General features: G+C 40.3%; 1 protein-coding gene across 1 annotated transcript in view; it reads left to right on the top strand.

Moving 5' to 3' along the window:
* The first annotated feature begins 553 nt into the window (after window positions 1-553).
* Window positions 554-27,688, top strand: part of CACNA1D (calcium voltage-gated channel subunit alpha1 D) — a 171,051-nt gene continuing 143,916 nt past the window's right edge. The window contains exons 1-3 of the mRNA XM_041461251.1: window positions 554-938; window positions 3,046-3,364; window positions 5,805-5,910. Of these exons, the coding sequence (XP_041317185.1) occupies window positions 902-938; window positions 3,046-3,364; window positions 5,805-5,910 (462 nt within the window). The 5' untranslated portion in view covers window positions 554-901. The remainder of the gene's footprint in view (window positions 939-3,045; window positions 3,365-5,804; window positions 5,911-27,688) is intronic.

Below are 27,688 nucleotides of genomic sequence, written 5' to 3'. Positions count from 1 at the left end.
GTTTTTTTTCCCAAGTCAATTTATTTATTTGGCTAAACTTTGAAGATCCTATGTTCGCTTGAAGTCAGAATGACGGCATTTCAACAGGTCAGCGGAGAGCTCGGCGTTGGGATAACTCGGGAGTTTTCCTGGAGGTGAGGGCAGAGGGTGCGGGCAGGGACGGAGCGGGCGGGGAGCCTTGAGCCGCCAGGAGCGGGGACACGGTGCCCGGAGCGCGGGAGGGGGGGACGCTAGAGCCGCTGCCGCCGAGGTCGGTGCCCCGGGCGTTGTCGCTGTCCCTGCCCTGGGCAGGAGGCTGCGGAAGGACGGAGGCTCGGGCCGGGGCAGGCGCGGCGGTGATGGGGTTAAGGCGGCGGCGGGCGCGGGTCTGCTGGCGGTGCCGGAGCTCCGGGCGAGCGGAGCGGCCCCGCGCCCCCGCCCGGCCGCAGCAGCAGGTGTCGGTGACGGCGGCGGCAGCAGCGAGGGAGTTAAAGCCCGCGGCGGCGGGAGGAGGGGGACTGCGAGCGAGCGAGCGGGCGGCGGCAGCGGGAGGAGGGGGCCGAGGCGGAGCAGGCGGCGGCGGGAGGAGGGGGACCGGGGAGCAGGCAGCAGCGGCAGGAGGGGACCGAGGAGCCGGCGGCGGCAGCAGCAGCCGGGTTGCTAGGGATGGAGAGATCCCGTGTCACCCGGATGTGAGTGTCATGTTGGCCCAAACTCTGAGGGATTTGGCAGCGGCGAAGCAGCAGCGGCAGGAGGAGGAGGAGCAGCAGCAGCCCCTCGCACGTCTCTAGTCACTACCATGGGGGTCGGGTAGCGGGTAGCGCAGGGGCAGCGCGCACCTGGCTCGGGGTGGGGTTGGGGGGCGTCTCTGCCCTTTTTTGTTTTTTCATTTTCCTCTCACACGCTGGAGAAAGTGAGAAAAATGCACCAGCAGCCGCAGCCCGAGCAGCACCCTGAAGGTAAGAGCCGGGGCGCCCACCAAGGGCAGCGGCGTGCTTGGGGCTGAGGGGAGGGTGGGGGCGGGGGAGGATTTATGAGGGATTTGGGAGTCGGGGATTGGGGGGGATTAGGGAAGGGGTTGAGAATGGGGTCGGTTTGGGATGGGAAAGGAACGAGCGGCTGTGTTCGAGGAGGGACCGTGAAGGGCAGGGGATGAGGCGAAGGCGGGACAAGGTGCTGCCCTCGGCGTGTGACCAACGTGCGAGTGCGTTTATGCGCGTTGGTCCCTTGTCCTGGGGCCATTAACATCAGCTGCGGGATGACACGGCTGGGGCTGCGTTTGCCTCATCCAAGTGTAACTGGGGCTGAACCTGCCCAGAGTTGCGGCTCCCGGAGGCTGCCCCGCTCCGGGCGGGAGGGCGGCGGGGCCGAGGGCAGGGCGGCGGGCGAGATGCGCTCGGCCCCTGCCCGGCGGAGCGCACGGGGGCGAGACGCGGGGCTCCGCGCCGCTAATCCGCTCCGCCGACGGGCTCCGGCGCTGCCACAGCCCCCGCTGTTGTTTATAAATGATTCCTCTCTCCTCAATCAGCAGCAAGTTTGTGTTGCCCCCGAGGAACGCAGTCACCCGGGCTTTGTTTCCCTTTCAAGCATCCATTTAAAAAGACGATGGCTATATAGATAGATGAGTAGGTGGGTGGTTTATTTGCGCCGAGCCACGTTTCATGGCATCCCGAAGGGCAGGCGGAAGGCGGGGGAGATGGCTGTGCCATTGCATTTATATCTGGGGGAGGAAAAAAAAAAAAAAAAAAAAAAAAGAGGGGGCGGGAGGGGAAGCAGGGATGCTTTGGGAAAATGTTGGAGGCAGATGTGCCACCTTTGCCCCCGCGGCGGCTCTGCCCCCCGCGTCACCCAGCTGTTGATGCGCCGCCGCTGGCCAGCGCTCGCCGCGCCAGTGCCGCTCCCCGCGGCAGCTCCGTGGGGGCCCCGCCGTGACCCCCCCACTCCCCGCCGCCATCCCGGGGAGCCATCTTAGGGCTCCCGCGCCCCCGGAGCGGGGGCCGCCGCCGGCCTCGGCCGCGTCCAGGCGCGTTCGCGGCGCTGCCGTGGTCTGTGCCCCCCGTCCGGAGCAGGGGGGCTGTGCTTTCCCTGCCTCTCCGCTGCTTGACGGGGAGCGATTTTTCCTCCCCTGCCTGAGTAGATCCGTTTCACAGTCATCTCTCTTGCCAGCCCGAATTCCCAGCACGTATATTGTGCCGTTCCTCCATTTTTTTCCCCACCCAGGCATCAAGTTTTGAATCGCACTCAGGAGCCTCTCCTTCCTACAGGTGCATGTAGGAGTAGACTGTTGCGCTAGTCAAAGAGCTCGCGAGGAAGGATCCTTGCGAGGAGGTGGTGTTTTGCCTCTTTGCTGTCATCTGCATAAAGAGCACTCAATTATTATTTGGAAGGTGCAGTTTATTTTTTATATTCTCATGAAGAAGCAAAACCAAACACCATCCTTTTACAGAACCGGAGCTTATCCTTTTACAGTGGGTTCGTGGTTGTGATTCCTTGTGCACAAGACAGCAGAGCTTTATGAGCGTGTTTATCACAGACAGTATTGGATCTTCGCTTGTGGGAGGCATCCACGCATTTTTCTTTGAGAATGCAAAGCAGGGCAAGATTTAACTTGCTTACAGAACTTCCCCCTCTACCTTGCTGCTTATTCTTAATTGAACAATGTGTAAGAATTTGGAACGACTATTCTTTTAACCAAAATAAATTGGGAGAGTAGTAAATGTGAAGGTGTTACGGCAAACTTGATCTTAAAGGGTAGGTATGGTTTAGTGAATAAACACGAGGACAGGAGGGCTTCCATCCAGTTAGAGAAAGACACTGTAAGTGGAAGAATCAAAATGACAAGTGTTTGAGTCTCAATACTTACATCAATCTTGAAGTTGTAAACCTGATTCCTGAGCATATTTCCTACTGTTCAATTGCATATACCACAGCACAAGTGTATGCATATGTATCTGTGCATGTAATGCAAACATCACACTGCCAGGAGCTCATAGAGCAATCTTTTTAGATTACACCATTTTAGTGTAAAGCAATTATAACAGAGTACTTTTTTCTTTTGTCCCACAGAGGTGAACTATGCAAGTAGCACCAGGATTCCTCTCCCTGGTGACGGACCAGCTATTCAGTCAAACAGTTCAGCACCATCCAAGCAAACTGTTCTATCTTGGCAAGCTGCAATCGATGCTGCTAGACAAGCAAAGGCTGCCCAAAACATGAGTACCACCACAGCCCAGCCTGTAGGATCTCTGTCCCAAAGAAAACGCCAGCAATATGCCAAGAGCAAAAAACAGGGTAATACATCCAATAGTCGGCCACCCCGTGCCCTTTTCTGTTTATCCCTCAACAATCCAATACGAAGAGCCTGCATTAGTCTAGTAGAATGGAAGTATCCTTTGTTGCAGTTTGCTTTTTGAATGATTTTCTTACATTTTCTGATCATATAAAGGTGATTGTTTTACAGGATCTCTTAGAGCATCACAACTTACATGTTACATCACTTGTATGTGTGGGTAACTGTCATTAATGTCAATGGGAGTTAATTTGGCTTCAGTTGCTGTTAAAGATAGTCTCTTGTGTCATATTGACACAGAATATCATTTACTGAAGTAGGCAGCTCAAAGTCAGAGGAGAGCTCATAGCTGTTCCTTTTTTTCTGGGAGAAGTTGGGGGAACATTTTCAAGCTAACATTACATTCCAGCAAATCTCTGCATTGCATTTTTTTGCCTTTCCAAATAAGGAAGAATGGATGGGAATGTATTTAGCCATCCAGTATTAGGGAGATGTCCAAAGATGTCAACCCTATATCTTCCATATTGCAATTTGGGGTACTGCCATTAGGGCAAATGAGTCAGATGTAGAAATCTTTTTAAAAGGTTGTTTTCCCGGTACTAAAAGAAGGGAAGATTTTTACTTAAGCCAAGGAAATGTTCTAAGTACGCACAAGTGTCTGAAATATAATAATCTTCTGAGCCTGTACAACTTATGTCTACCACCAAAAATATTTGGAAGCACATACAGCTAGATGGGAGAGCAGAGATACTGCCTTGTATTCGTGATGATCTGTGTGATGGGGAGAATGGCTTTTCCTTCAGTTCAGTGGTTATGGTGTGGAAGTATGTGCATTTCTCTGCCAGAACCGATAGCATGTTGGTTTGCTATATTATTTAATTACCAACAGAAGCTTTGAAATAGGAAATAGTTTTGCTGGGGTATAAGGAGAAAAATGTTAGCCTATTAGCCATGGCAACATCCCTGTAATGGGAAACAGCTGTTCAAGACAGTAGATTACTGAAGTAAAACTCAATTTGTTACTATAAACAGAACAGCCAACCTGGCAATAAGAGCTGTTACTCATTTATGGGGTTGGTGTTTCTCAAATCTTTGTACAAAATTCAATTGCAAATTAAAGATAGTGAAATGGCTTCTTCTTTCATTTAAACTGGTAGAAGTCCAACTAATTTCAGTAAATTGGCCTCTCCTTGGCTAAGGTCAGGTAAATGAAATTACTATGGATCTGGAGTGGAATAACTCAGCGAGAATTTGTCCCAGCAGCACCACATCATAAAACAAGATTGTCAGTCTTGTGATGGTATCAATTGCTCTCTCCAGTCTGGAAAATGCTGTTGTAACTTTATTTTGTACACAATGTAGCAGCTGTTCATGTTGATCTGCTTTGTAGACATAAAAGTGGCCCACAAGGTGACAAAGTTTTAATAGGCCAGCAAACAAAGTGTAACACATCTTATAGGACATATGGGCTTTGCAGGACATTTTTCACCCCCCCTATTTTTTCTCAGGGAACTTTTTAAACTAGCAAAAATATGCTTTTGAATATATTTAGTACTCTTACCCCAGTCTTTTATTGGACTCTTATGGAAACATATCCAGAAGTTGTGCATCAAAGGATGCCAAAAATTGTAGCTGAGGTCCAAGTACTTCTTTTCCAAGCTCCCACAGATAGGCTCATCTCAGTACCTCCATGTTTCTGGTAACTGAGAATAATAAAATACCTCATGAAAAGGAAAATCAATGACAAACAGAAGGATGAGCTTCATATGCATGAATTTTAAGAAAAGGAAGAATTTTTTTCTGGAAGACAGAAGGTATCTCCACGTTCCCACTGCTGTTTTCCAGCCCTAATATAGAAAGCAGAGCTTTCAGTCCAGGCTGTTGTCCTTGTGAAAGTCTGTAGCCTCTCTCTGTGTGGCTGCCAAGCCAGCCATGATATACTTTTTTCTACTCAACTCACCTAAACTTGCATCTGTCTTGGCCAAAGCCAGGATTCAAGAAGACAACTGCCAGAGACATGGAGTGCCACAGAACTTTCCTGTGTCAATTGTACAGATTTCTAGCTCTCCTGTAAGAGAACAGTTGTGGTTTTCTGGGAATCTTTCTCATATCCTATTATGAGCTGTATTTCCAGTGGTTTTCCTCCTTTGGACAAGTGTATATTTATGAAACCTTTATATGAGGACAGAACAGTTCCATGAGTATTCCTTGCCCATTATGATGGCCTGCATGTAGATTTAAGAGTGGATAATTATATTCATCTTTGGAATTTAATGTAAAGTACTCTGTGACAGCATGAGTAATAGTTTTCAGTCTTTTCAAAAGGAAGAGGACGTTGAAGGATCATTGTGATGGAAAATAATATGGTATATATAGTGCTATAACTAAAGGTGATGGAGTGTTTGTCAGAGTTATCAGTCAAAAGATTGCCTTAAAGCAAAGACTTGCTTTACCATTGTTGATGCTGGAATGGAGAACTAGACTTAAAAGTTTGCAGATACTCATAAGTCATGAGTTCCTTAACAAGATTTTCCAGACCATTTGACATATTTATACTACTGTCTATTTTTGCCAATTGTGTGGCCTTAGCTGTTTACATCCCATTCCCAGAAGATGATTCTAATTCAACTAATCATAATTTGGTAAGTAATCTTGAATTTTTATTTTTTGTTTGCTGTGCTTTTAACATGATTAACTGCTAGTATTTGAGATTGCACCAAATATAGGTAATTTCAGTAAAAAAAAAAATTGGTTTACAGTGATATATAAAAGGTATATGGAATTGCTTTGTGGTTTCCCCCCCCCCCCCCCCCCCAGTATTAAGTGTTACTTTGTCATATGTTCAAAATTAGGTTTTTAATCAGTAAAATTCTTTGAAAAGAAATGTGCATTAATATGCTGTGTATGTCCATATATCTGTGTGGCAAAAAAGTTCTAATTTGTTTCCCTTGCTTATATTGATTACATATATTTACTAGCTGTTACTGTTTCTGACACTTGTTTCAGACTTGAAGGTTTACTGCCTTTCCTAGTGTACTTGTCTACTCTGTTTGCAGTTTTTAATGGTGTTATTTGGCTGTTTATTTTACTGGGTATTTTAATGTTTAATGAGAGGATGGTGGGAGATTTTGCATTAATACATTTTAAAGGGATAGAAACATCAGTGTGAATTTTCAAAACAATCAGTGCTGGTATAAATGATCTTTCAAAAAAGGGATGGTATTGCAGTAAGTGGTGTGTAGAGATGTATTTCTTTGGTTGAAAATAATATACTATGGTTGTACTTGAAAAGTTAAAATGGAAACTCATTTTTAAAAATTCTCTAAAACTTACAAAGGCTGTCACTCAAGGGTAATATTGAATTACATTGCAATGCTTTTATTGTTTATATTAAACTCCTTCTTGAAATGGTGGAATGGTCCTGTGCAGTCATAATCTGCATGTGACTCTTTGGATGGGAAAGGATGTTCATGAAATAAAGAATTTGGTACCAAGAAGTAGATAATTTTGTATTAATTTACTTGGAAAATTAGAGTTGATATGAGGTCTTCTATTTTATGGACATGTTTGTGTAATTTGTGGTGTGTATATGTTTATTTTTCTGAAAATAATAATTTTGTGCAGATGACTTTTTTTAAATTGCAATTAAGTAAATATGGACAATAAAAATTGCTGATGAAAGGCAGAATAATTCAGGTCAGTGTAAAGAAAGGGTTATGCAGCTGTGTATCCAGCCAACCTACAGACTTTCTTTTTTTTTCCCCTGAGAAATTCAGGGCACAAATCTTCATAGCTGTCAGTCCACCCTGAGATCTGCTAATAACTAATTTCAGAAAGCATTACAGGAAAAGGGTAAAGTAGTTACTTGTGTCAGAGGCTAATCATTTTGAAAAATGTTTCTAGCATTAGTTTTGTTAGGTTACTGTCTGGTGTTTCTGACCCAATTTCAGTTCTACCATGTGCTGATATTTAGAAAGACAATGGACATTTTCATCCCTGATGATTTATTTTTTTATTTGATGTGGCCAGGCTAGTCTAAAGAATAATAATTGAGGTCTTTTTTTTTTTTCTTTTAGTAAGAGATTCTTAAACCTTATCTATTTTAAGTAGAAGGGCACTTGAACCCCTCCAATTATATGTATATAAAGTTTAATTGGCCATTAAATGATCTCAAATTGTCATTTAAATGTGCATCCTGTTTATCCTGAAGTTGAGTCATTCCACTAAGTTTGCTCAAAGGGCAGAATTTATACTGGCTATGTATTTTGAGCTGCTGGGACAGATTTAAACTCGATAAGGGAGCACACAGACACAACCTGTGTTCAATCTAATAAAATGAATAGTTCTGGAATGAGCAGCATTGGCTCTTCCTATGATTGGGGTTCTCCACCATGAAATATGTTACCTGGTGGTCTGGGGCCATGTCTCTCCTCTGGTGTTTCACTGACAATTTTCCTTGGTTAGTGTGGATTCAAGTGCACTATGAGGGAATATAGTGGAAGAGCTGAGTGAGAAATCTTCAGGCTTGCTTGGGAGCCTGCTGGATCCTGTGTTTCCTGCTGCTTGAGGTGCTTGTGTCAATAAGTGTTGGAGAGAGGACTGTCTTACAGTGGGAGTAGGGATTATTCTGTCAGTACTGTTCAGACCTTTCGTCTGGTTTGTGAACAGACCAAATATTAATCATCATTGAACCCTATAGGTTTGGCAGGATTTTGGCTCCCTGCATGCAGACCTGAGCCCTGCACTCTGATCTTGCTAGGAGACCCCACTTTGGCTCTAATTCAAGTTCATCTTCATACATTTTAGTTTGCATATGGATATTATATCTAGCTTGGTTCTCTCAATGTTGCTGCATTAAATTGAATAGATGAATTGCTTTCCATCAGCTAGCTGAACTGGCTCCTTTTCTTAAAAATTTGTAAACAGAAAAATGAACTATTTATACACGTGGGTTTTTTCTATGGAAACGAAATAGACATAATTTGTAATCAGCCTCAGGAAAAACCAGTGGAACACCGGTAAATGGGAACTAGAAATGTAAACTTGTCCATTTTTGGTTGGGCTCATGAGAAGGTAAATATGTGAGAATTTGAGCAGACCAAGTGTTCATTCTTTATGACTTAAGAAGTTTGTCAATGCAAGGATGTATGTGCAGAGCAGGTGGTCACTCCTCTCTGTGGTGGGAGGTTAGAAGGCAGAGGCTGTATGATGGAGTTTCCAAGACTTGTAAAAGAAACCTGAGAGGGTTTCTGAGTCTGTCTTTGCCTGTGGCTGAGCCAGGGAACCACTGACCCTGTATCAACCACCCAAACTCTGGTTGTGAGTGAGCCATGTTCTCCCTTTCCCATTGATGCTTCCATGTGTGGTACCTAACCAACACAAAGTCACTTATATGCTGCAGTAGTAATGGCAAAATGAATTTTATAACCAAATATATAACAAACATTGCAAGAAACAGGTATATGTGTCTTAAGACAAATAGTAAATCAAATGCATACTTATGTAATTTTTAAAAATAGGCTGTATCTTAGGTATAATTTATTCTTGGAAATGAATCTATCTTTAATCCTGAATATCTTAAGATAAAGGTCTGTGAGAGGGTTCCAAACCCTTCCTTTTGGAACAGTAGACTATTTATAGAAAACTGATATGCAAGGATGGTTTTACTGTGTGTTTCTGTGTTGGTCACTTGTCTTTGATTTGCAAGTTGTGATTGCTGATGTTTTTGTGACAGAGCCAGCAGCATGCTATGTGATATTTATGATAATTTAGGGAAGAAAGAAAAGGTTTTTTCAGTATATTGGTGACTGCATTAAGCAGATGGTAATAATAAGCAATGATGTTGTAGGAATAGGAGTCCCTTTCATTATTAGGGTTTTTTTTAATATGTCTTTTTGTGTTCTGAATGCACAAGTTCTGGTTTGTGTTTGGCCTTTTTGCCTGTCTCTGGGATCAAGGGTGCACTACAGTTACCTCCTTGCTCAGTGGATTCATGGTCATGCTTATCCTCTGTCAGGCTAGAGGTGTGAGTAGTGAGTGATACAAAATATTCAAACAATGCATTCAAACAAAGCAGAAGTCAGAATCAGATTCAGATTGGGCTGTGCTTGCCCACTTGCCAAGTGTTACAGCCCCGTGTTCTGTGGGAAATTTTGTGTAATCCTTTGCCTAAAACACCTTGATGTGTCTCTGATATGTGCCAGGAGAGGCAGGAGGAAGGGATCCTCTTTTCTGTTTTTAACTGGAGTAGTTCTCTCATGGCCGTGTGTATTGCATGGACTGCAGTACAGAGTGATGCACTTAAGCCTGAATTCTGCTTCATTAATAATGAGTCCCCAATCACTGAATGTACTGACACAAGTGGGCCCTCTCCTTCTCCAAGTAGATGGGTGAAACTATTATGGAACTGAGAAGTTTTCTGTTAGTGCAGAGCAGGGGCAATGTACTTTGGGACGAAGTTCTGCTTCACAATTTAAGGTAGTTTATTTCATCTGCCTTCAGAAGTTTCAGGTGATCTGAACTTTCCATGCTTGATTGAGCTCTTCTTTTTGGAATTGTTTCTTGTCTGAGCTTGATAAGAAGCAGTTTCTAGCAGAAAGGGCTTTCTGTATATATGTTTTATTTCTGTTTCTGTCTTTTCCTTTATTCCTCATCTGTGCTATCTTATTTCCCTTAATGTCTTTTGTCTTTTACTTCCCACTCATTCCTTTCTTGTTATCTTTTGCCTCTACCCTCTGGCTTCTCTCTGTGTTTTCTCTTCTGTTTGTCCTCTTGTGCAGCATGCTTTTCTCTATCTCCTTCTCCCACCTCAATTTGTCTTCCCGGTGTCACCCTGCTGTCCCATGTTCTGTTCCGTGCTTTGCCTCCTGCTGCCTTTCTTATTGCCCAACTTGCACTGGACTTCTTCCTTTATTGTGTGCAGGCAGACCAGCAAAATACAAGTCTGGATTTTGGCCGTGGTCAAGACACTGTTGGTTATTCTTTTTCTTTCCTTCTTTTTAATAAGTAATTATGAACAGTCAGAAGGCACCCATCCATCCAGAGTTGCTGACAATGGCACCCCTGAAGTTTGAGTTGAATTTTTGGTTGCACTGCATCTCTTGTGACTAGACCCCCAAGGTTTGTGTGGTGACACTCTTCTACTTGAGAAGAGATTGACAGCAGAGGCAGGGGTGGGAGACCCAGCTGTGTAAATGACAGCAAATTGGCAAAGTCCCATGAGTGAAGAACTTGCCTCTAGTGCACAAAGGGCCCCTAATGTTAATTACAAGTCTCTGTACCCCGATAACAGGATTCTTCAGCGGTGTCTGAGTGCCACAGTCTGTGGGGAAGCCTCTGACATGTGCTGAAAGCTGTCTCAGCCTGTGCTTGCAGAGCAGGACAGTGCTGATGGCCCTGGATGCCTCCTCTTTATCCCAAGGGCTGGGAGAGCCGTAGTGGGGGACACTGCTAGAGAAAGGAAATGCTTGTGTCCTACTTTCAGGCCAAGATTTCCTCTGTAAGTAGCTTTACGTGGCTCTTTGAGTCCCTTCAGCAGGAGGAAAGCCAGTGTTGTGCCTTCAAACTAGGGCACAGCAGGAGAGTACTCTGAGAAGAACCGGCTGAACTCTTGACTTCGAGGTGTCAAGCTTCCTGTCCTTATCTCATTAGCAACTCCATGACTCATTCAGTTCTGGGGCCACATGACTAATTAATCCATCCATTGAAAAGGTTGTTGGTTTTTACCTGGCACCCAGTTGTCCTTTATAAGGAGATTATCTGAAAATATTGTTGTAGAATTGTATAAATTTTAACCTAATTTAGTAAATAATGCTGAAGATTTTTTGTATAATTGCTAAGTTTTCAATGTTGTATCTTAGAAGGATTTCTGTGTTTATCTACTGTCTTTGCCATGTTTACTTTTTCAGCTCAAGGGTCTTTAAGGCCTGGCTCTCTTTCCACTCACTTAGAAAAATCTTCCAATCTAAATAACTTTTTGATACTGTGTTTCTGATATTTTTCTATCTTTGGATTCTTAGCTAATGTGCTCTCTTAATGTCTCTGTTAGCTGGCATAAAAATCACCCAAGTAAACTTTTGAGGAAAGATGTGAGATAATTTGGACTCTACTGAAAATACTTCATTTTGCTTGGGAAAACATGGTAGAGACCATATAATGACTTATGTATACTTAGCCAAGCTACCCATACTAAAGATACCAGATTAATTTGTTGTAAGAGAAAATATCGTTAGGTTTTATCTGAAAAAGAGTCAAAAGTATAGGATCTAATTGTAACTGATATACCATAGGAATTTTATATTGTGCATTGATTTAAGTCAGTGGATATTTGCATGTCTGTGGATGAATAGGAGGTGCCCGTGAGAAAGTCATTAGCTCAATTTTGAAAAAAAATAATATCCTCACACACGAAAATTAGGAGACTTGGGTCAGTTTTTTTGTCTATATGCAATTGCTCTGAGGAATAGTTCTGATAATGTTTTTTTGCTATTTTTCATGTACATTGATACCCTGACATGTATTTTCTTGTTCAAAAACCCATGAAATAACTATTTAACTACAAGAACAACATGCTTTATCTCTCTGAAAATTAATAATAAAGTTATTTCATGGTTATTAGGTGAAAGAAAGTGCATCAGTAACCTTTGCACATTTGCAAGAATTTCTCAATAGATGACATTTCTGCAAGGGGATTATAAAAAATCATTGTAATTCAGTACTCATCCCCTCATCCCCGTTTTCAATTTCAAGTCTTTGTTTAATATTACTGTCAGCCCAAAACTTCAATAATATGCATTAACTAATTATTATGGATTACTTTAATTTTTCAATGCAGATTTTGAATTTAGGAATTTTTTTTCCCTTTGTATTGTAATGTACACCTCTGCAAAACAGGTGAAAATTCTGAGTTAGTGATTTAGTCCCACTTTATCCTGCAGTAAGTTCTGTGCACTGTCTGTGCTGCACTACCCCAGTAATATGACATGGCTCTTGAATTTCTCTGGTGAATGTAATTGCATGTGTCAAGTCCATCTCTAGCTGTGAATGAAACAGAAATTTTATTTCACTCTGGTGTAGGAAGAGGGACATTCCCAAGGGAAAGCTGTGACCGGGATGACTGGCAATTTCCAACTGGCAGAAAGGTCATTTGGGTTTGTAGAGGTGTGGGAATTACATAGTCAAGTCCTTGTTCCTCTTTAGTTTGTTTTGTGTATCCCAGTACAACTTAATCCATGCTGAAGTAGCTGGATCCTAAATACCTGTTTGGATTATGAGGGTATGGGAAAATCTGCAATTTGGTGTTACAGATGTCAGGTAATGACATTACAAAACTTTTTTTTTTTTTTTTTAATATGCAAGAGGGAGTTTCTTGGTTGTCCAGACCAGAAGGTCTTACAAAAAGACGTACTTAATCATTCCCATTTGAAAGGAAATGTTTTTTCCATGTTCAAAGTTGCAAGCTTGTTCCTGTGGGGAATTCCTACTAAGGGCTTGTCTCTCCATAAAGAGGTTTGCTGGTAGTGCACTGCTGGCAAGCTGCCTGGGGAGAGAGCATACACCAGAAAGAGTTCTTTTTTCATTATAGCCTAAAGTCAGTCTCCCAAACAGAATAGTGCTGCACTGGTAGAGAAAACTGTTTTTTTTGTGTTTCTTTATGTGGAGGGCAGTGATTCCCCACTCTTTTTCCCTTACTCCCTGCTTGATGAAGATATGCCTGTGAAATATTTAAGTACAGACTGATTGTAATAAAAGTAAACCTGTTAATTTAAAAACATAGAACAATCATATTAGTTACTGTATCATTTGAGTGGTCAGTGGGGAAAGTAGATTTAGTATTAAAATAGCTGAAATTGAAATGTAAATTGAGCATTTAAGATGAGTGGGAGAAGTTTGTACTTTACATGCACACTGTTTGAATAGAGTAAAAGTAGATTTTGAAATACTCTGAAAAAACCCATGAAAAATCCTGGTGATAAAACTATTTTACTGACTTTATGTAAAGCATGTGAATTACTTGTTTACCACAATATTGACTATGTAAACCTAACAAAATACTAGTTATGGTTTTGTTCCTTGACAAAAGCTGCTATGCTAAAGGAAACCCTGCAAGTTATTTCTGGAAGTTTTACTCAAAAACTGAACACCATAGAACTGAGAATCTTTCCATGTTGCCATGTATTAATGCCACACCAAATGCAGATTGCCATAAATATTTCTTGGATTTTTTTTCTGTAAACCCTGTTTTAAAACTCTAGGTGATGCAGAGTATGGGTGTTTACTTTCTTTTAAAAAGAGGTTCAGATCAGATGTATCTTAGGCTGTCAGAACTGTGTGTGTTTTTATGGTTTGTACGTGAATGCTGTGTCTTGAAATACCAGCGTTGGGATCCACGGTTTTTGCAATGCTGGTCAGGATGGCTTGCTTAATCTGAGCAGAACTGGAATAATTCTGTGTGCTTTTAGAAAGCTGGTCCCTGATTATTTCAAAAGATTCATGTAGCTGTTAAATCAACTGAAATGCAGTTTCTAATCTGGTGAGCTTTAATGACAAACTGTTTTTGGTCATGGTTAATTGAATGTGTGATTTGGTTTACTATTCATTTTGCAAGAACTCAGGTTTGTTTATCCTTCTGTCATGCACCAAAACCTGTATTTTGCTGGGCCATCTGTAAGAATAGGGCCACAAAGAAAGGTTAAATGAATGCACAGTGATAGTGGGAGAATATTAATTACGATGGAAGTGATTTTTTTTTTTTTGGTCATTGTGTAATCATTTGTGATAACATTTTCATTTAATGAATTGCAAATTGAATATCATTGTGTTTCCCCCTCCCTCCACTGCCTTCTTCAGAAGAGATTGAGGCTGAGTGTTGTTTCTGCTTGTAGAGGATTCACTTGGTAAAACCAATTAGCCACTTACAACTGTTTGTGATTCTTTTCATGGTTATTTTTATGAAGGACAGGGCTTTAGAGTTCCTTTTGTTTTTTGAAGAATCCTTTGATCAAACAGTGTGGTATTTCTCAGAAATGAAGGTGCTTGTCTTCAGCATTTGAAGCAAACTTAATCTAAAGATTTGAAATGTATGCTCGTAATTCTGTGATTTTTCAATAAGTCAGCATGGCTGACCATGATGCATAATTTGACTTTTCAATGTTTTTAGGGATTAATTAAACTTTGAAATGATAAGCAGATTGAGTTGCATGGATTTGTTTAGTTATGAATCAAGGTTTCCCCCCTCCCCTTCTTAAAAGGTATTGTGCCAGTATATTTTTTGTTTAGATGCATGGCTAGAAGTTTGGGCAGTGTCTAAGTCTGTTGCTGTTACAATTTCTTTCACCCTGATCATTATTCAAGGGAGTAGAGAGCTGTTACCAGTTTGCAATCTTGTAGAATTCTACCTTTGGGTGATGCTGTCATTAAGGACCTGAATCTAGCTATTTGTTAGTGTGGTAAATCAGATAACACAAGCCATGGTCTCTGGGTTGGTAAAGTGAAAGCATCACAATAGACAAAGAGCCTGCAGAAGCTCAGAATTTAGTCTTCATATTTATTTTTGGTGAAAATTTCCAGTAACTGAGACACATAAAATATTAGTTTGAGGGAAATAGTTCAGCTCAAAGGTTCATTTGCCCACTTGTTTTAGTAGTGCTTGTCTCTTGTGATACAAACCAGGTGATATGTTTGGTTTAATCACACCTGACAGCTTATGTATGTTGTGCTGAACTACCAGCCAGCATTTCAGTAAAATCTTCTGGGAGATCCAATGGCACAAAGGAGACCACAGAGCTGCTTACATTTGCTCAGCATAAAGGAAATCTCTTTACAGTGTAAGAATATGAGCATGAGAAGTGTTTGTTAATAAGGTTCAGTAGTTTAATAATTATACTTTTCTGGGTTGCTGACGGTGGCTGCAGAGTGCAGCAGCCTCCAGCAAGACGGCATCTTCTGCAGCTCAGCTAATCAGACAAATGCAGCCCTTCCAAGGAACTGAGTAGCAAATACCCCAAAGCTCTGTTATGTTTATCAGACATTTTGTTAGTGCAGTTTTCACTCTGTTGGATTTATTATGATGCCATTATTTATTTTTTCATGTATTCATCCAGAATCCTTTAAAACACATACCAATGATGTGTGGCATTAACGTTATTCATAATGAAATTATATTTAAGTGATTATATGCTTATCTTCATCACAAGAATACTTAGTAGTTCAGAGTTCAAGTAACTTTATCTCATAATGTATTTCTTGCTATATATATATTCTTCACATAATAATAGAAAAGGAAAAATCTGACCGAAAGCAATCCCCAAAATTATGTCCATCTTGTATGTTTATTAAAATAAGGTCTCAAAATCTCCTGACAAGACTGACTTCAGAAAAACGAAATGAAAAATTCAGTGATAAAAAGGAACGATGTTTAACTGAACTGTACCTACAAGTCTCGTGGTATTAAATGATGCTTCCTAGTTTGAAAGCTAGAGATGAATAGTTCCAGGTACAAAGTCTGTGACTGGCTCTGTTGGTGCAGTTGGTGTGCCTCAGCTGCTCTAATTCTCAAGGCACAACGTGGACCAGAAAGATTTTCTCCATTCTAGTACCAAGTTAAATGGTACTTAAAATGTTTTGCATTTTTTCCGAAGTATAATTAAACAATCTCATTGAAGTGAAAGTCACTAAACCGTGTTTTTGGCAAAGGCCATGTTGTTTGCTGGCCCTTGCTGCAGCTGTGTCTGAGTGGTCACGGGGGCGTTGGTGCAAGCCCACCTGGAGCCGGGCACGTGTGCCATCTGCATTCCTAATGCCATAAGAAGACCTTACCCTGAACTCAGGAACTTGCTGCAGGCTTTGCAGCCTTAACACCCACAGTTAATGCAGATTGAGCCCAGGTAGGCTGAGCATGCACAGACCTGGCCTGTCAGCACGGGTTAGACTTGTGACTTTATTAAAGGACTTGGTCTCCTGTTGTGAGACTGCTTCCCACATCTCTGTTTTCCCTAAGCACTGCATGGCTCAGAGTGTGTATCAGTGTGGATGAAAAATGCATGGGCTGCTGATTTAGCTTCAGCTTCTGAGAGCATCTGATTTCAACCAACCAAAGCAGAAACAAACATTTCCAAGTTATTTTTACATGACTTTTGAGAATAGGGAGAGGAACTTTGTGTTTCCTCTTTTCCCCACATGCAGGTCACTTGTCATCCCAATACTCAAAAAATGGCAGGCTGAAGGGATCAGGCTTTATTAATTTTCATACTTACAGAACTGGTTGTTTTCTTTAAAAGGAGCACTGAACTATGTGGGCTAAGAAAGTCAACTAGTTTGGTGCTAAAAGGGAAAGGGTAAGAGAACATAGGCAAGAGTTTAGCCAAGAACTTCAGGCATGAGCATTGAATGTTTTAGTTTGCCCTGAACTTCTTGGTATTCTTGGACAGCATATTTATCTTTTTAGAATTTTAGTTTCCTGCCTATAAAATAGCTTTCTGCTTTAAAAGGTTGTAGAAAGAAAAAGTAATTTTGAGGCTGTGAAGAATCCAGATATGGTAAATAGGGTTTGTGTAGACAGTGGAATGATATCTAGGGAATTCTCTTAAAACAGTTACTTTGTCTTTATCTGGAAATGGTTTGGCTGACGTTCTGGTGAATGCTTTCTGGAGAATTTTGTTGTTAGAGGCTATATTTTAAATTTGAGTACGTAGAGTGTTTGGCAGCAAATTTTGGCGAAGAAAAAGTGATTGGGTAGTGGCAATATGGGAACAGAAGGAACAGCTACTGTTCCCATAGTGATACAGCAGAAGCAGTGACATTTAGGTAAACAGCAGTAGGACAGGAAATTTGGGGGAGTTAATGTTAGATGTCTCAGAAGATACAGTAAGCTTCCAGGCAGTGCTTCATGTGTATCTGGAAATGCTAATGTTAAGCCTCTATTTGCTATATTGGTGGCAAAAGCACCCCTCAGCATTTAGTTGGGAAGTTCAGTGATTCCTTGAACAGGTGAACTGTCAATGAAGCCAAGGCAGATCACGCCCCATTCAGCAGAGATTGCACATGACAAAAGAAAGGGTGATAATCTGAGTAGTCAAAATTATGAAAGCTGTCCAACTGGTGGGAATGGTACCACTGAAGGTGTTTTTGAATTGCAAGATTCTGTTTTCAGAAATGTTTGAATACTGCATTTCATCACTTAGCAATAAAAAGATAGAATCACAATCTTGGCTTAGGTTGGAAGTGACCTTAAAGATGGTTTAGTCCCAGTGTTCCTTGCAGTAGATCAGAGCCCTATCCTGCCTGTCCTTAAACACTTCCAGGGATGGAGACTAAATAGTAACGTTATCTTATTTGATATATTGCTTTGTAAAATACTACTAAAGCCATTAAATACTTCACCGTTGTATTTCACAACCACAAAATAATGAAATGCTGCTGATTTTGCTTTTACAGAAGCATGAAACTTCGGATGTTCTTAGTCAAACATTTCACTTCTAGTAAATAACAAAGTTGGCATGTAGGTAATTCAGTCTTTGGATTTGGGATCTTGGGAGCTCAGAAATTTTTTTTAGGAGATGGATATTTGTCATGTGAAGAGGACTTACTCTTTAGAAGAGATTATTAAATTTTTCAACCCGCTGTGTAAACAACATTTTTGCAGAATGGGGAAGAAAAAGTGTAAGCCCACAGAAATCTTACTTAAAACTTCAGACTATTAAAATGCAAGTCAGCGTATCCATTTTATCCCACAAAGCACAAAAGTATTTAGGATCAGACTCTTGTTTCCCATATGAAATTTTGAAGAATTTGTGTTTGAGATGCATGGCTATTATTAAGCAGCAATCTCAGAGTAAGTCCCTGGCAAGTGTGAAGGACAAATTAAGGTGCCAGAGGTCCAGGTACCAAGGCTGTTTTCCACTGAGTTATTTATTCATTTCCTTCTGCCACTTTTCCTCATTTTTCACGGGAAGAAAGCTGGTAGTAGAGGCCCTAAGTTGATGTTTTCACATAATAATATACTTTTAAACCTTGATAAATAGTGGGAAGCTTATCTGTTCTTCTGAGAACTAGATCTTGAGTGATATGAACTGAAAGGTAACCTCATCATTAAAGGGTTTGGGTGTCTCTCCATGGTCATGGTGTGCACACTTAGTCTCTGTAATTACAGAGTAGGATGCTGATGCCTGCTCCTTGCTAAACTATTAGAGAGGTCACTAATAATAGAGATGCTTTGGTTTCTTGGGCAAGGGCAGATTCATGGGCTCACATTTGTCTGCAGGAGGCATTTCCTCAGCTGACAGGCAGCATTCAGAGTGCCAGGCACTCCAGTGCAGGGTCAGTGCTGAGCAGGGGGACCCTGGAACATCAGCTATTCCTGCACTGCACAACTTGGAACCCCCTTGCAGTGCCTGAAGAGAGGAAATCTATATATAGATTATAACAGCACATCCTAGCCTTTCTCCTCCAAAACTTTGGAAGAGTAACCATGAAAAATAAAGTCTGTGAGTTTCAAGTCCATGGTTTACTGTTCACAGAGTCAGTTCAGGATTTTCCCTATCAAGCTCTGACTGTATTTTAGAAAGGAGTTGCAAAACTGCAAATGCTGCCTTGCTTTTACTTGCTGTGACTTCAGTCATGAATAGTGCATATTAGAGTCCTACTGGAATGAAAGGAAATCCTTGAAGTTGAATCCTTGGATTTGAATGTTGCTCTGCAAATTTAAGTTTGTGGTGGAATATTTATTTCCTGGAAAATTGAAAAGGGGTAATTAGAAGCCTTTATCTTGACTTAGACAGGGAAGTTAAAAGGGCTTATCATGATCATTCTATCTAGAAGACAAAACTAATTTTTTAAATCCTAAAATTGTATGTCCTTATGAAAAGACCAATTTATATTTATTTCTCTTAATGTATTGAATTGATTAGAAATGACTAGGTGGTGCTCTGAGACAACCCCAATTGGAAGATGAATCATCTTAATGCTACTTTTTCATGGCTGCTCATATTTTAAGTGAATGCATTTTACTTGCAGATTAGAGGTGTTAACCATGAGCACTAAAAATATAATGACTTAGCTAATGAGTGATAAACTGCTGTGGTCTTATGATCACATGAAAATACTGGACTCCCAGGGAGCAGAGAAGTTTTCAGCTTTCAGACTGTAATTAATTAAATGTTAGAATTGTTATAACTCTGAGTAGGATGTAGAGTCTCAAGGGATTGTAGATTTTTTTTTTAAGCCAAGCCTAGAGTGTAGATATCATACACGGAACCTACCTGTCTAAGTACCTAGTGTTGTAATTTAAATACTGTACCTGTTTTCAAATCAGAAGCAGCTTATCTAACTTAGTATGTTGCTATATCCATCATAGACACTTTTTCTAGCATCTAGTGAACTCTTTCCTGAGGCTAAAGACTGGAGACAAAAGGCTGTGGTTCCCAGAAACTGATTGAAGAATTCACTCATCTTTGAAAGCCTATAAATAAGTACATGTTACAGCAAATTTGTACAAAAACCAGAGGCAAAAATCAGAGTTGGTTAATTTTTTTATAAATGCCACGACTTCATAATGGAATTTACTCTGTCAGTAGCTGTTAGGTTGATAAACATTCTTGAGAATTGATTCCCTCATTTGTAAGTTAGCCATGTGTTGCGTGTATCTTCACTCCACCAAAATAGTTGGATTCTGGCACATTTTATTCTAAAGCTTTTCCCAATACAGTTTTTCTTCCCATACTAAAAGATTTTTATAAGCAGTGATATTTTGATGATGAAAATAATAACACTTGAAAAGACGTTAAAATTGGTGATTGATTTCCCACAACTTCAGAAATAGTTGGATGCTGCCACAGGCGATGATTTCTTGATAATTTGGTGCTATATCTATGCAAGCATGCTCTGCATGAGTTAAGAAAAATAGCACATATTTTAGCTTTGAGTTGCTAGCTGTGGTTTTGTATAAGCTGTAACAAGCAGTAAAATGTGTGCTCTGTGGTTTGCAGTGACCTTCATTGTTGGATAAATCGCAGAAAAAAATAAAAATCAAAGACATGCTTAGAAATTCTTTGTTTGAGGGCTAAATCTGGCCTGTATTCTGCTGTCCTAATTGTGCATAGGGATTGGAGACCTTTTCAGCTTGGGCAGACACAGATTTTCCAAAGGGGACAAGCAAAGCACTCAGGTTTTTTTCGATTTTACAATACTCTGTGTGTGTATATGTATGCCTAAAACAGAGCAATGTGCTTGTTCTGAGCTGTAGATTTCTACTCTGCATATATGGGTTTTATGTAAATTTGAAAAGCATTCACACCTCTGAAAAGATAGAGAAGGTTATTTTTATCAATAACTTAAGCACTGTAATTATTTGGAAGCTAAATATCAAGAATTATCTGTGCCCCAAAATTAACTTGGGCATGCTAGAAGCAACTTTTGTTTTATCAAGATTTTCCTTAGTGTAGGAACAGCAAATTATGGCAGCTGTACTGAATGTGTAGGATCAGCCCCTTGATCCTGGCTCTAGCACTGGCCAGTAGAGGATGTCTAGGGAACAAAATAAGCGGCCAGTACGGGATCCAGTAAGCCTCAGCCCCAGAAGTTCAAGCAAGAGGTAGGGCCTTTGTGTTCAGTGGTCTTAGATGAGGCAGTTCACATCACACTTAATAATTCACACCATACTTTGTTTAAATGCTTTGACAGAACGTAATCTGGTCATTGTCCTTCATTGTTATAATTTTGATTCTACAGATGCTTCAGCAGAGACAAATATTCTAACATCTTGCCTTTAAAAAAGCCTTCTGATGTGGAGCAGGCTCCAACTCACCTGCAATTTTTTGTTACTCTCTCCTTTAACAAGCTACTTTAGCTTTTTATATCACTGTAGTAGATATTTTTCTTTTCTGTCAGGAAGTGAAACTTAAGAATGCAGTGATTGCTGTGAAGGTATTGTTCAAAAACAATGTTTTGAATCAGAAAACATCATGACACAATGACTTTTTGACTCCTTGGGAAGATGATCAGAGGTGCTGTCATATACAGTGTCACACTGTATATGGAGTATTACACCAGATTGAGTCTGACCCAATATTTACCAAGTAGTGATCTGGGTTACCAGAATGTTGTTGGGCTTTTTTCCTGCCTGTGAAGCATTTCTAGTTTCATTTAGTGTGTACTGGATAGATACTATTTATTCAGGATCAGATACTATTTTTCGATGGACTATTTTCTGTTAAGAGATGCCTTGTAAAAACTGTATTCAGTAGTCTGTTTTGTCTGTTTATTATTTTGGCAAATAAACTTTGAAGTTCAAAGTAGTCAAAGTTTTCTTTGTCAGGTGATGAACAGAAGCCAACAACAAATTTGATCCCTATACCAATCTCATTTTCCTCCCTCCGCTACACCTCAAATTTAAGTTACATTTTGGATACTACAACTAGCCTCTAACACTTCATGTTCTGTGCTGCTGAGCTTCTGAATTGTAGTGGTGTTTCTTGTATAATGGAAAGGTTGGTAAGAAAGGTGCATTTTGAAGAAGTGTAGCAGCTGTGATAATGATATATCTGCTTTTGTACCACAAATAAACAGAATATGCATGTGGAACTTAAAACATCATTTAAGGCTGTGTCAGCTGTGCCTTTCAGATCTTACACTGCCACAAGTTTCTCATTTTGATTTAAACATTTCATTGCAGCATTTCTGAGTAATTTCTTTGGTAGAAGTTAAAGCCAGCAGGTGTTGGACATATTCTAGTAATGACTTCAAGTAAATCAGCTTATCTGCAGATATTTAAACATAATTTCTGTACATTATTGGCAATAACACATTACATATTGCCTAGATATAATGCTGGCTCAGAACACTGTTGCTAAGTGTACTGTTGCATGCAGTATTTCTCATTAAAGTGTATCACAGTATTATAAATATCTTTCTAGTTTATGTCTTAGTAATAGAAACATATTCTGCATCATGCCACCATAAATTTATTCACATTCTCTGGTGTTTTCTGTGAAGGAAGGCAGCCAGTAGTGATGAAGTAAACTATAGAATATCCAAACAATTTTCTCAAATCAAAATGTGTGGTAGACACAACTCTCTCTTGCTTTATTTTCTTGTCCCAAGGTTTTAGTCTTAATTTTGTTTCTTAATTGACTGATTTATAGTTTTCTTGAAAACAATTTTCTATTGCCAGATTACTGAGTTAAGATGTATGTACAAAAGAAATCAAGAACCTTCTTAGTGTTGAAAGATGGTGAAAGAAGCTGCTGATTCAGCTGAAGTAGGAGGAAAACACAGTTGGACTGAAATTGGTCAACAGTAGGCAGCAGCAACATAATCAAGTGTTACACTGTCTTCATTACCTGATGAATGCTGAATTAGTCAATGAAGTGAGCATGGAAGTATCTAGGAGAAAATAAGATATTGTACTTAAACAGCAGAAAACAAGTTCAATTGAAATTACCTAGTGCCAAAATGTGTTTGCTTGTTTTGTTTGGAAAGCTCTCTTCGCTCTTTATTTCCTAAAAATAAAAATCTTTGTAGAAGTCTTGAAGGCAGGAAAGGGACATTATTTCAACACTGATTCATGAAACTCCTTTTTCCCCAGTCCTGTAAGAGATGATGATGACAACAATAGCATCACACTTGTGTTTTCCAGTGGGATTGGTTAAAGTCTCTTTATGAGGTGCAAATTGATGGAATGTTTATAATTATTCATCAGAAGAGGTTTGGGATCATGTTCAGGCATGTTTTACATTATGATGATGCTACATTTGCTAGTAGGAGCACTTCATTCAAGGAGGAATGGAAATTCTTCTGGGGGGCAGCCTTCATTATCAGGGCCTTCTTTTGGCCAAATGTTGTCTGTCTGCAGTGCTGCATTGGTTTTAATAAATATCCAGCCAAGCTAGGAAAAGAGGCATTGTCCTCTTAGTGATACAGATGACTCCACTCTAACTCTTCTCCTGGCTTGTCCAGCAGTTATGTTAGCCTTCAGTTCTCCTAGATGCTAAGAAGGGGTGGACTGATAATTTATTTCTTCTGAGAGTTCTCTTTTATGCAGAACCTTCCAGTTAACTGATTGAGAAAGGCAGCTGCAATAAAGCAGAGAAGCTGGATAACAAACAAGGATAACAAACATACAGCCTGAGAGCATGCCTCTGTAAAATTATTAACTTCAAAGTCTTCCAAACTCTAGGAGCTAAAGCTGTGGGATTTTTTTTGGCAGTTGGTGCACACCTCCAGGAGTTCTTTCCCTTGCCTTAATTGTTTAATGCAACTCAAATTTTAAGTGGGAGATTATTCTACTCTTTTGGAAAGAGCTCTCTTCAGCTGCTGCTGCTGAAGTATGTAGTAATCAGTACAGTAAAGAGGAAGCTATGTTACAGGAATTTCTTTTTCCATTAGATGCTTTTGGATCACTGATAAGAACTTCCACAAGTTCCCAAAGGAGACTCTGTCTCCAAGTGGTGCAGATTCCGAAGTAAGGAGCCATCTCATGAGCAGCTACATTGCTCATGCAAGGTCAGCAGGCTCAGTGAGGAGTGTCTGTCATAGATCCTCTCAGCTGAGCTTGGTGGCTTTTTCTGTAAATGTACTTCTTTCTAAATGCACATCCCTTAGGAGGCAGGACAGGGGTCAGGGAGCTCCCTGGGTCTGTTTGCTGTGCCCACACTGTCAGTGCAGGACTTTAGCACAACATTATTGGTATAATGCAGTTTAAAAGGCAGTTTCTATGCAGGATGCCTACACATTTCAGTTGCTCTGTGGGGGTCTCCCTGGGAAAGGCCCCAAAATGAGCTCTCACAGGGCAGGGTGGGAGGCTGGTCATGCTTTTCCTGTTCTACACAGGTCACAGCCTTCCATCTGGAGACAGGTGAGCAAGCTGGGAGCCTGATGGTGTGGTGCTCTCCTTCAGCACCATCTCATGTCCTCCTGTGGTGGGGATAAGAAGGTTGGGCTCAGCTGTTAAATGGAGTCTGAGAGAATCAGGGATGCTTGCTGCATTTGTGCTGGCAGCCTACCGTGATAGTGATGCTTGCTGGGATAAGCATTTTGCAAAACAGCCATCAATAATCTTTACAGCGTGATGGACTGCTAAGGATGGGACCTCATTTTGACCAGAAACAGTGAAACTGTGGCAGGCAGGTTGGAACTAGGTGGTCTTAAAGGCCCTTTCCAACCCAAACCATTCTATGATTCTGTGGAGGTGCAGGAAAATGAGGGAATACATTCTGGAAGTCGTACGGCATTTTTCAGTCATATAAATCAGCGTGTTTGATAGCACTTTCTTATTTCTATTCTGTGTTTTTATGTTTTCTGTCAGCCTCCAAAATGCAGGTTAGTGCAACTTTTGAAGTTGATACTGTAATTTTTATACAGTACAACTCATCCTCTTTTTTTGAAGTAGAAAGTTATTCTGTGCTGAAGGCTGATGTCTGTAATAGTTTGTGTTCTTGTGAGAAAAGCCTTTTCATTTAGCTCATCAGTCAGCTGTACCTCTCATTTTTATCTTCAGATGGAGACAACAGCTGGGAGAGGCACGCTCTGGGTTGCTTTCACTGCTGAAAGCTTTCACTGCTAAATACTTCAAAAATCATTAAAGAGAGAGCTCTTTCATGCTGAGGAAAAGTCCTGCGTTGTTTCCTGTCTTCCATAAAAGTGTAGAAGGTTTAGTGTGTCTCATTAGCATTAGTTATCTGTTGCAAGTGTGCTGACTCCCTCTGGAAGAATAAAGCAGCAGTTTTTAGTGTTTTCTCAGCTACCATAATGTCATTTTATCCCTTGTTTTGCACAGTGAGCTTGGACTCAAACTCTGTACATGTATCCAGTTTTGTCTGGGGTGCAGAGGGGGAAGGAAGTAGCCAAGTCCTTAGTGGATGCTTTGTGAGGAATTAGTATTAAGGTCATATGCACTAAACCCCCTGGTGAATATAGAATTCATTTATCTGAAATTGTAGTCCCAAAGCTTCTCTTTTTGGACCAGAACAATTTCAAAATTTTAGTTTAGGTCAGAATTTTGGCCCATATGAAGAGTTTCTGGATAGCTTGTAAAGAAATATCTTTACAAGCTATCTGTTTTAATGTCTGTTTTGTGGTGTCACAATCTGTTAAAGGCTGGGTTGTACAAAGTCAAGATGCTTATATGTGTTCTGTGATTCTTTATTTGGGTCTTTTCCTAAAATTAGATTTTTAATACCACCTTTAATCAACACTAGTGTCACGGAGCTTGCTTGCTACTTCAGTTGCTTTATGGAACATTCCTAGACAAAAATGTGTTGTGATATAAGAATTTATTTTTCATATTTTAGACAATGACTACATACAGCAAATTAGGTCAATAATATGTTGAATTCAACGTGGAATTTAGTAATTTGCAAAAGGGAGCTCATGGCTGGCAGTTCATAAAACAAGTGCTTTTATGTTGTAATCCATTCTAAAATTATATGATTGAGGATTTAAAAAGTCACTAGTAAATGCATATTTGAAGCATTAATTTCTGTCTTAGTGGTATAGTCTTCAATCTGCAAGCTGATTTCAGCTGTCCAGCTGTGACAAGGATGTGGTTCATCACCTTTCAGTAGGTGAGGTGTCAATGACATGCAAATTTTCAGTGAGTTTCAATACCTGAACCTGCAGTGAGGGTAAGGGGGGATAGAAGGATATTGAAATGTGGGTACTCGATTGACAGTGGAGACAGTGCACAGGAATGGTGTTGTATCATTTTATCTGTCTTTTATTAAGAATCTTGCCAGACTTGAGGTGCAAATGCTTTCTGATTATAGTGTTGCATTTGCTTTTAGACTTTTAGGATTTCAGGATTATGTAATTGTAGATTTCAGGTGTTGAGCTGTGCCATGTAGGGTGGATTTGTGTACTTGTAAGTTACGGGTCCCAGTTTTTGTTTTACTCACTGGCATTTCCTAGCTATTGTTTGATATTTGATTTCTTCCTGACTGGTGATATTTATATAAATTATGGTACTCCTCTCCTCAAGTTTGAAACTAGTAATGATTGTTTGGCTGAAAAAGCAGTTCACTTGCTAATGCAACAAAGCTGTGAGAATGGGAGCCCTTCTGTGTCTTTGGAGAGTGACACTTCTGGCAAAGTGGAGGCTGGGACTAAGAAGGGCCAGCAGGAGAACTCTACTGCCTGTACAGCCAAGGAATCTCATGTGCAGAGTCTCAAGGACATTAAAAATGCTTAAAAATGGTTCACATTAGGTTTCCTTGCAGAACAGAGCCGTGATAAGGGTGATAAGGAATTTAGGGGTGAATGAGGTGAGGCTGACACAGTTATTTGTGAATGAATTCAGAGCAAGCTCAATGTATTGCTTCCAACCTAACATTCTTACTAAAGCTAGATTTGTGCCTGGGTACTTGGTGAGAACTGTTTTTAATATTCTTGGGTTTGAAAGTCAAGTATTTAATAAACTTGGATATTTTGTTCAGTTCCTGGGCAATGTCCCAGTTCATGACGCTGTTGAAACGAAAATGTTTTTAATGAGTAGTGTTGACAGCCACAGCAGAGATCTTAATATTGATAGTATTTAAGTATTAATCAGGAACATGGCATGTAGTGGGAAGTAACTATGTTCTTATATAAACTTTGTTACTTTGATATGACAAGAGGTTGTTTCTTTTGAAGATAAAAGACCTGGATTGATTCCATTTGTAGTCATATGAACTAGGAATTTGCTCATGAGATGTCTATATACAAAAATATTTTCCTCTTGTCTGAATTAAGTATTTGTTGGTGTTGGCTTTATTAACCATTGTAATTCAATTTAAAAGGCCCAGATGTGCCTGCATAGATTACTTTGCATAAATATCACATTTGTGCTATTAAGCATTTATGGGGACAGTGAAGTGACTCTTCTGACTTCACTGGTTGATGTGAAGTTACTTCAACAGTGAGGAAAGGGAGGTACCCTTCAGGAGAGTAAATGGATATTATACCAGTAAAGTTTCCATACATGGGTGATTCAGGAATGCAATCTGAAGAGTTTCATAGCTGAGAAACCAGGGATGTGGAAGGATTTTGATTAGCAGTGAGGAGGACTACTTACTAAATTTCTGGCTTCCTGTTTTGATTTTGGCCAATTAAATGACCATATATTGAATCAATTGTTCTTCTGGGGCTGAGGAGGAAAGCACAGAAAGAAAAAACCAAACAAACATTAAATTTTGGAAAACCCTAAACATTTCCAAAACATTCAGAATTGTTGAAAAGGTTAGGACTTATTTGCATTATGAATATTATAAATACAAGTGTTACATAAAGCATTTATGATTGCATATTCAGGAGAATGGCCCTATGGAAGGCCTTACTTCTTTTTCTGAAATCCAAATGCTTCTAAAATGTAACATGACCTTTAGCTGGAAAAGTAGAATAACATCAGCAAAGGTGGGATAAATGTCTTTTGTATAAACTCATGGAGATGTTTTA

Source organism: Pyrgilauda ruficollis, unplaced genomic scaffold, assembly GCF_017590135.1.
Source record: "Pyrgilauda ruficollis isolate IOZ18807 unplaced genomic scaffold, ASM1759013v1 scaffold10, whole genome shotgun sequence".
Taxonomy (NCBI): Eukaryota; Metazoa; Chordata; class Aves; order Passeriformes; family Passeridae; genus Pyrgilauda; species Pyrgilauda ruficollis.
The sequence above is the reverse complement of the archived record's forward strand: the minus strand, read 5'-3'. Positions and strand labels throughout refer to the sequence as shown.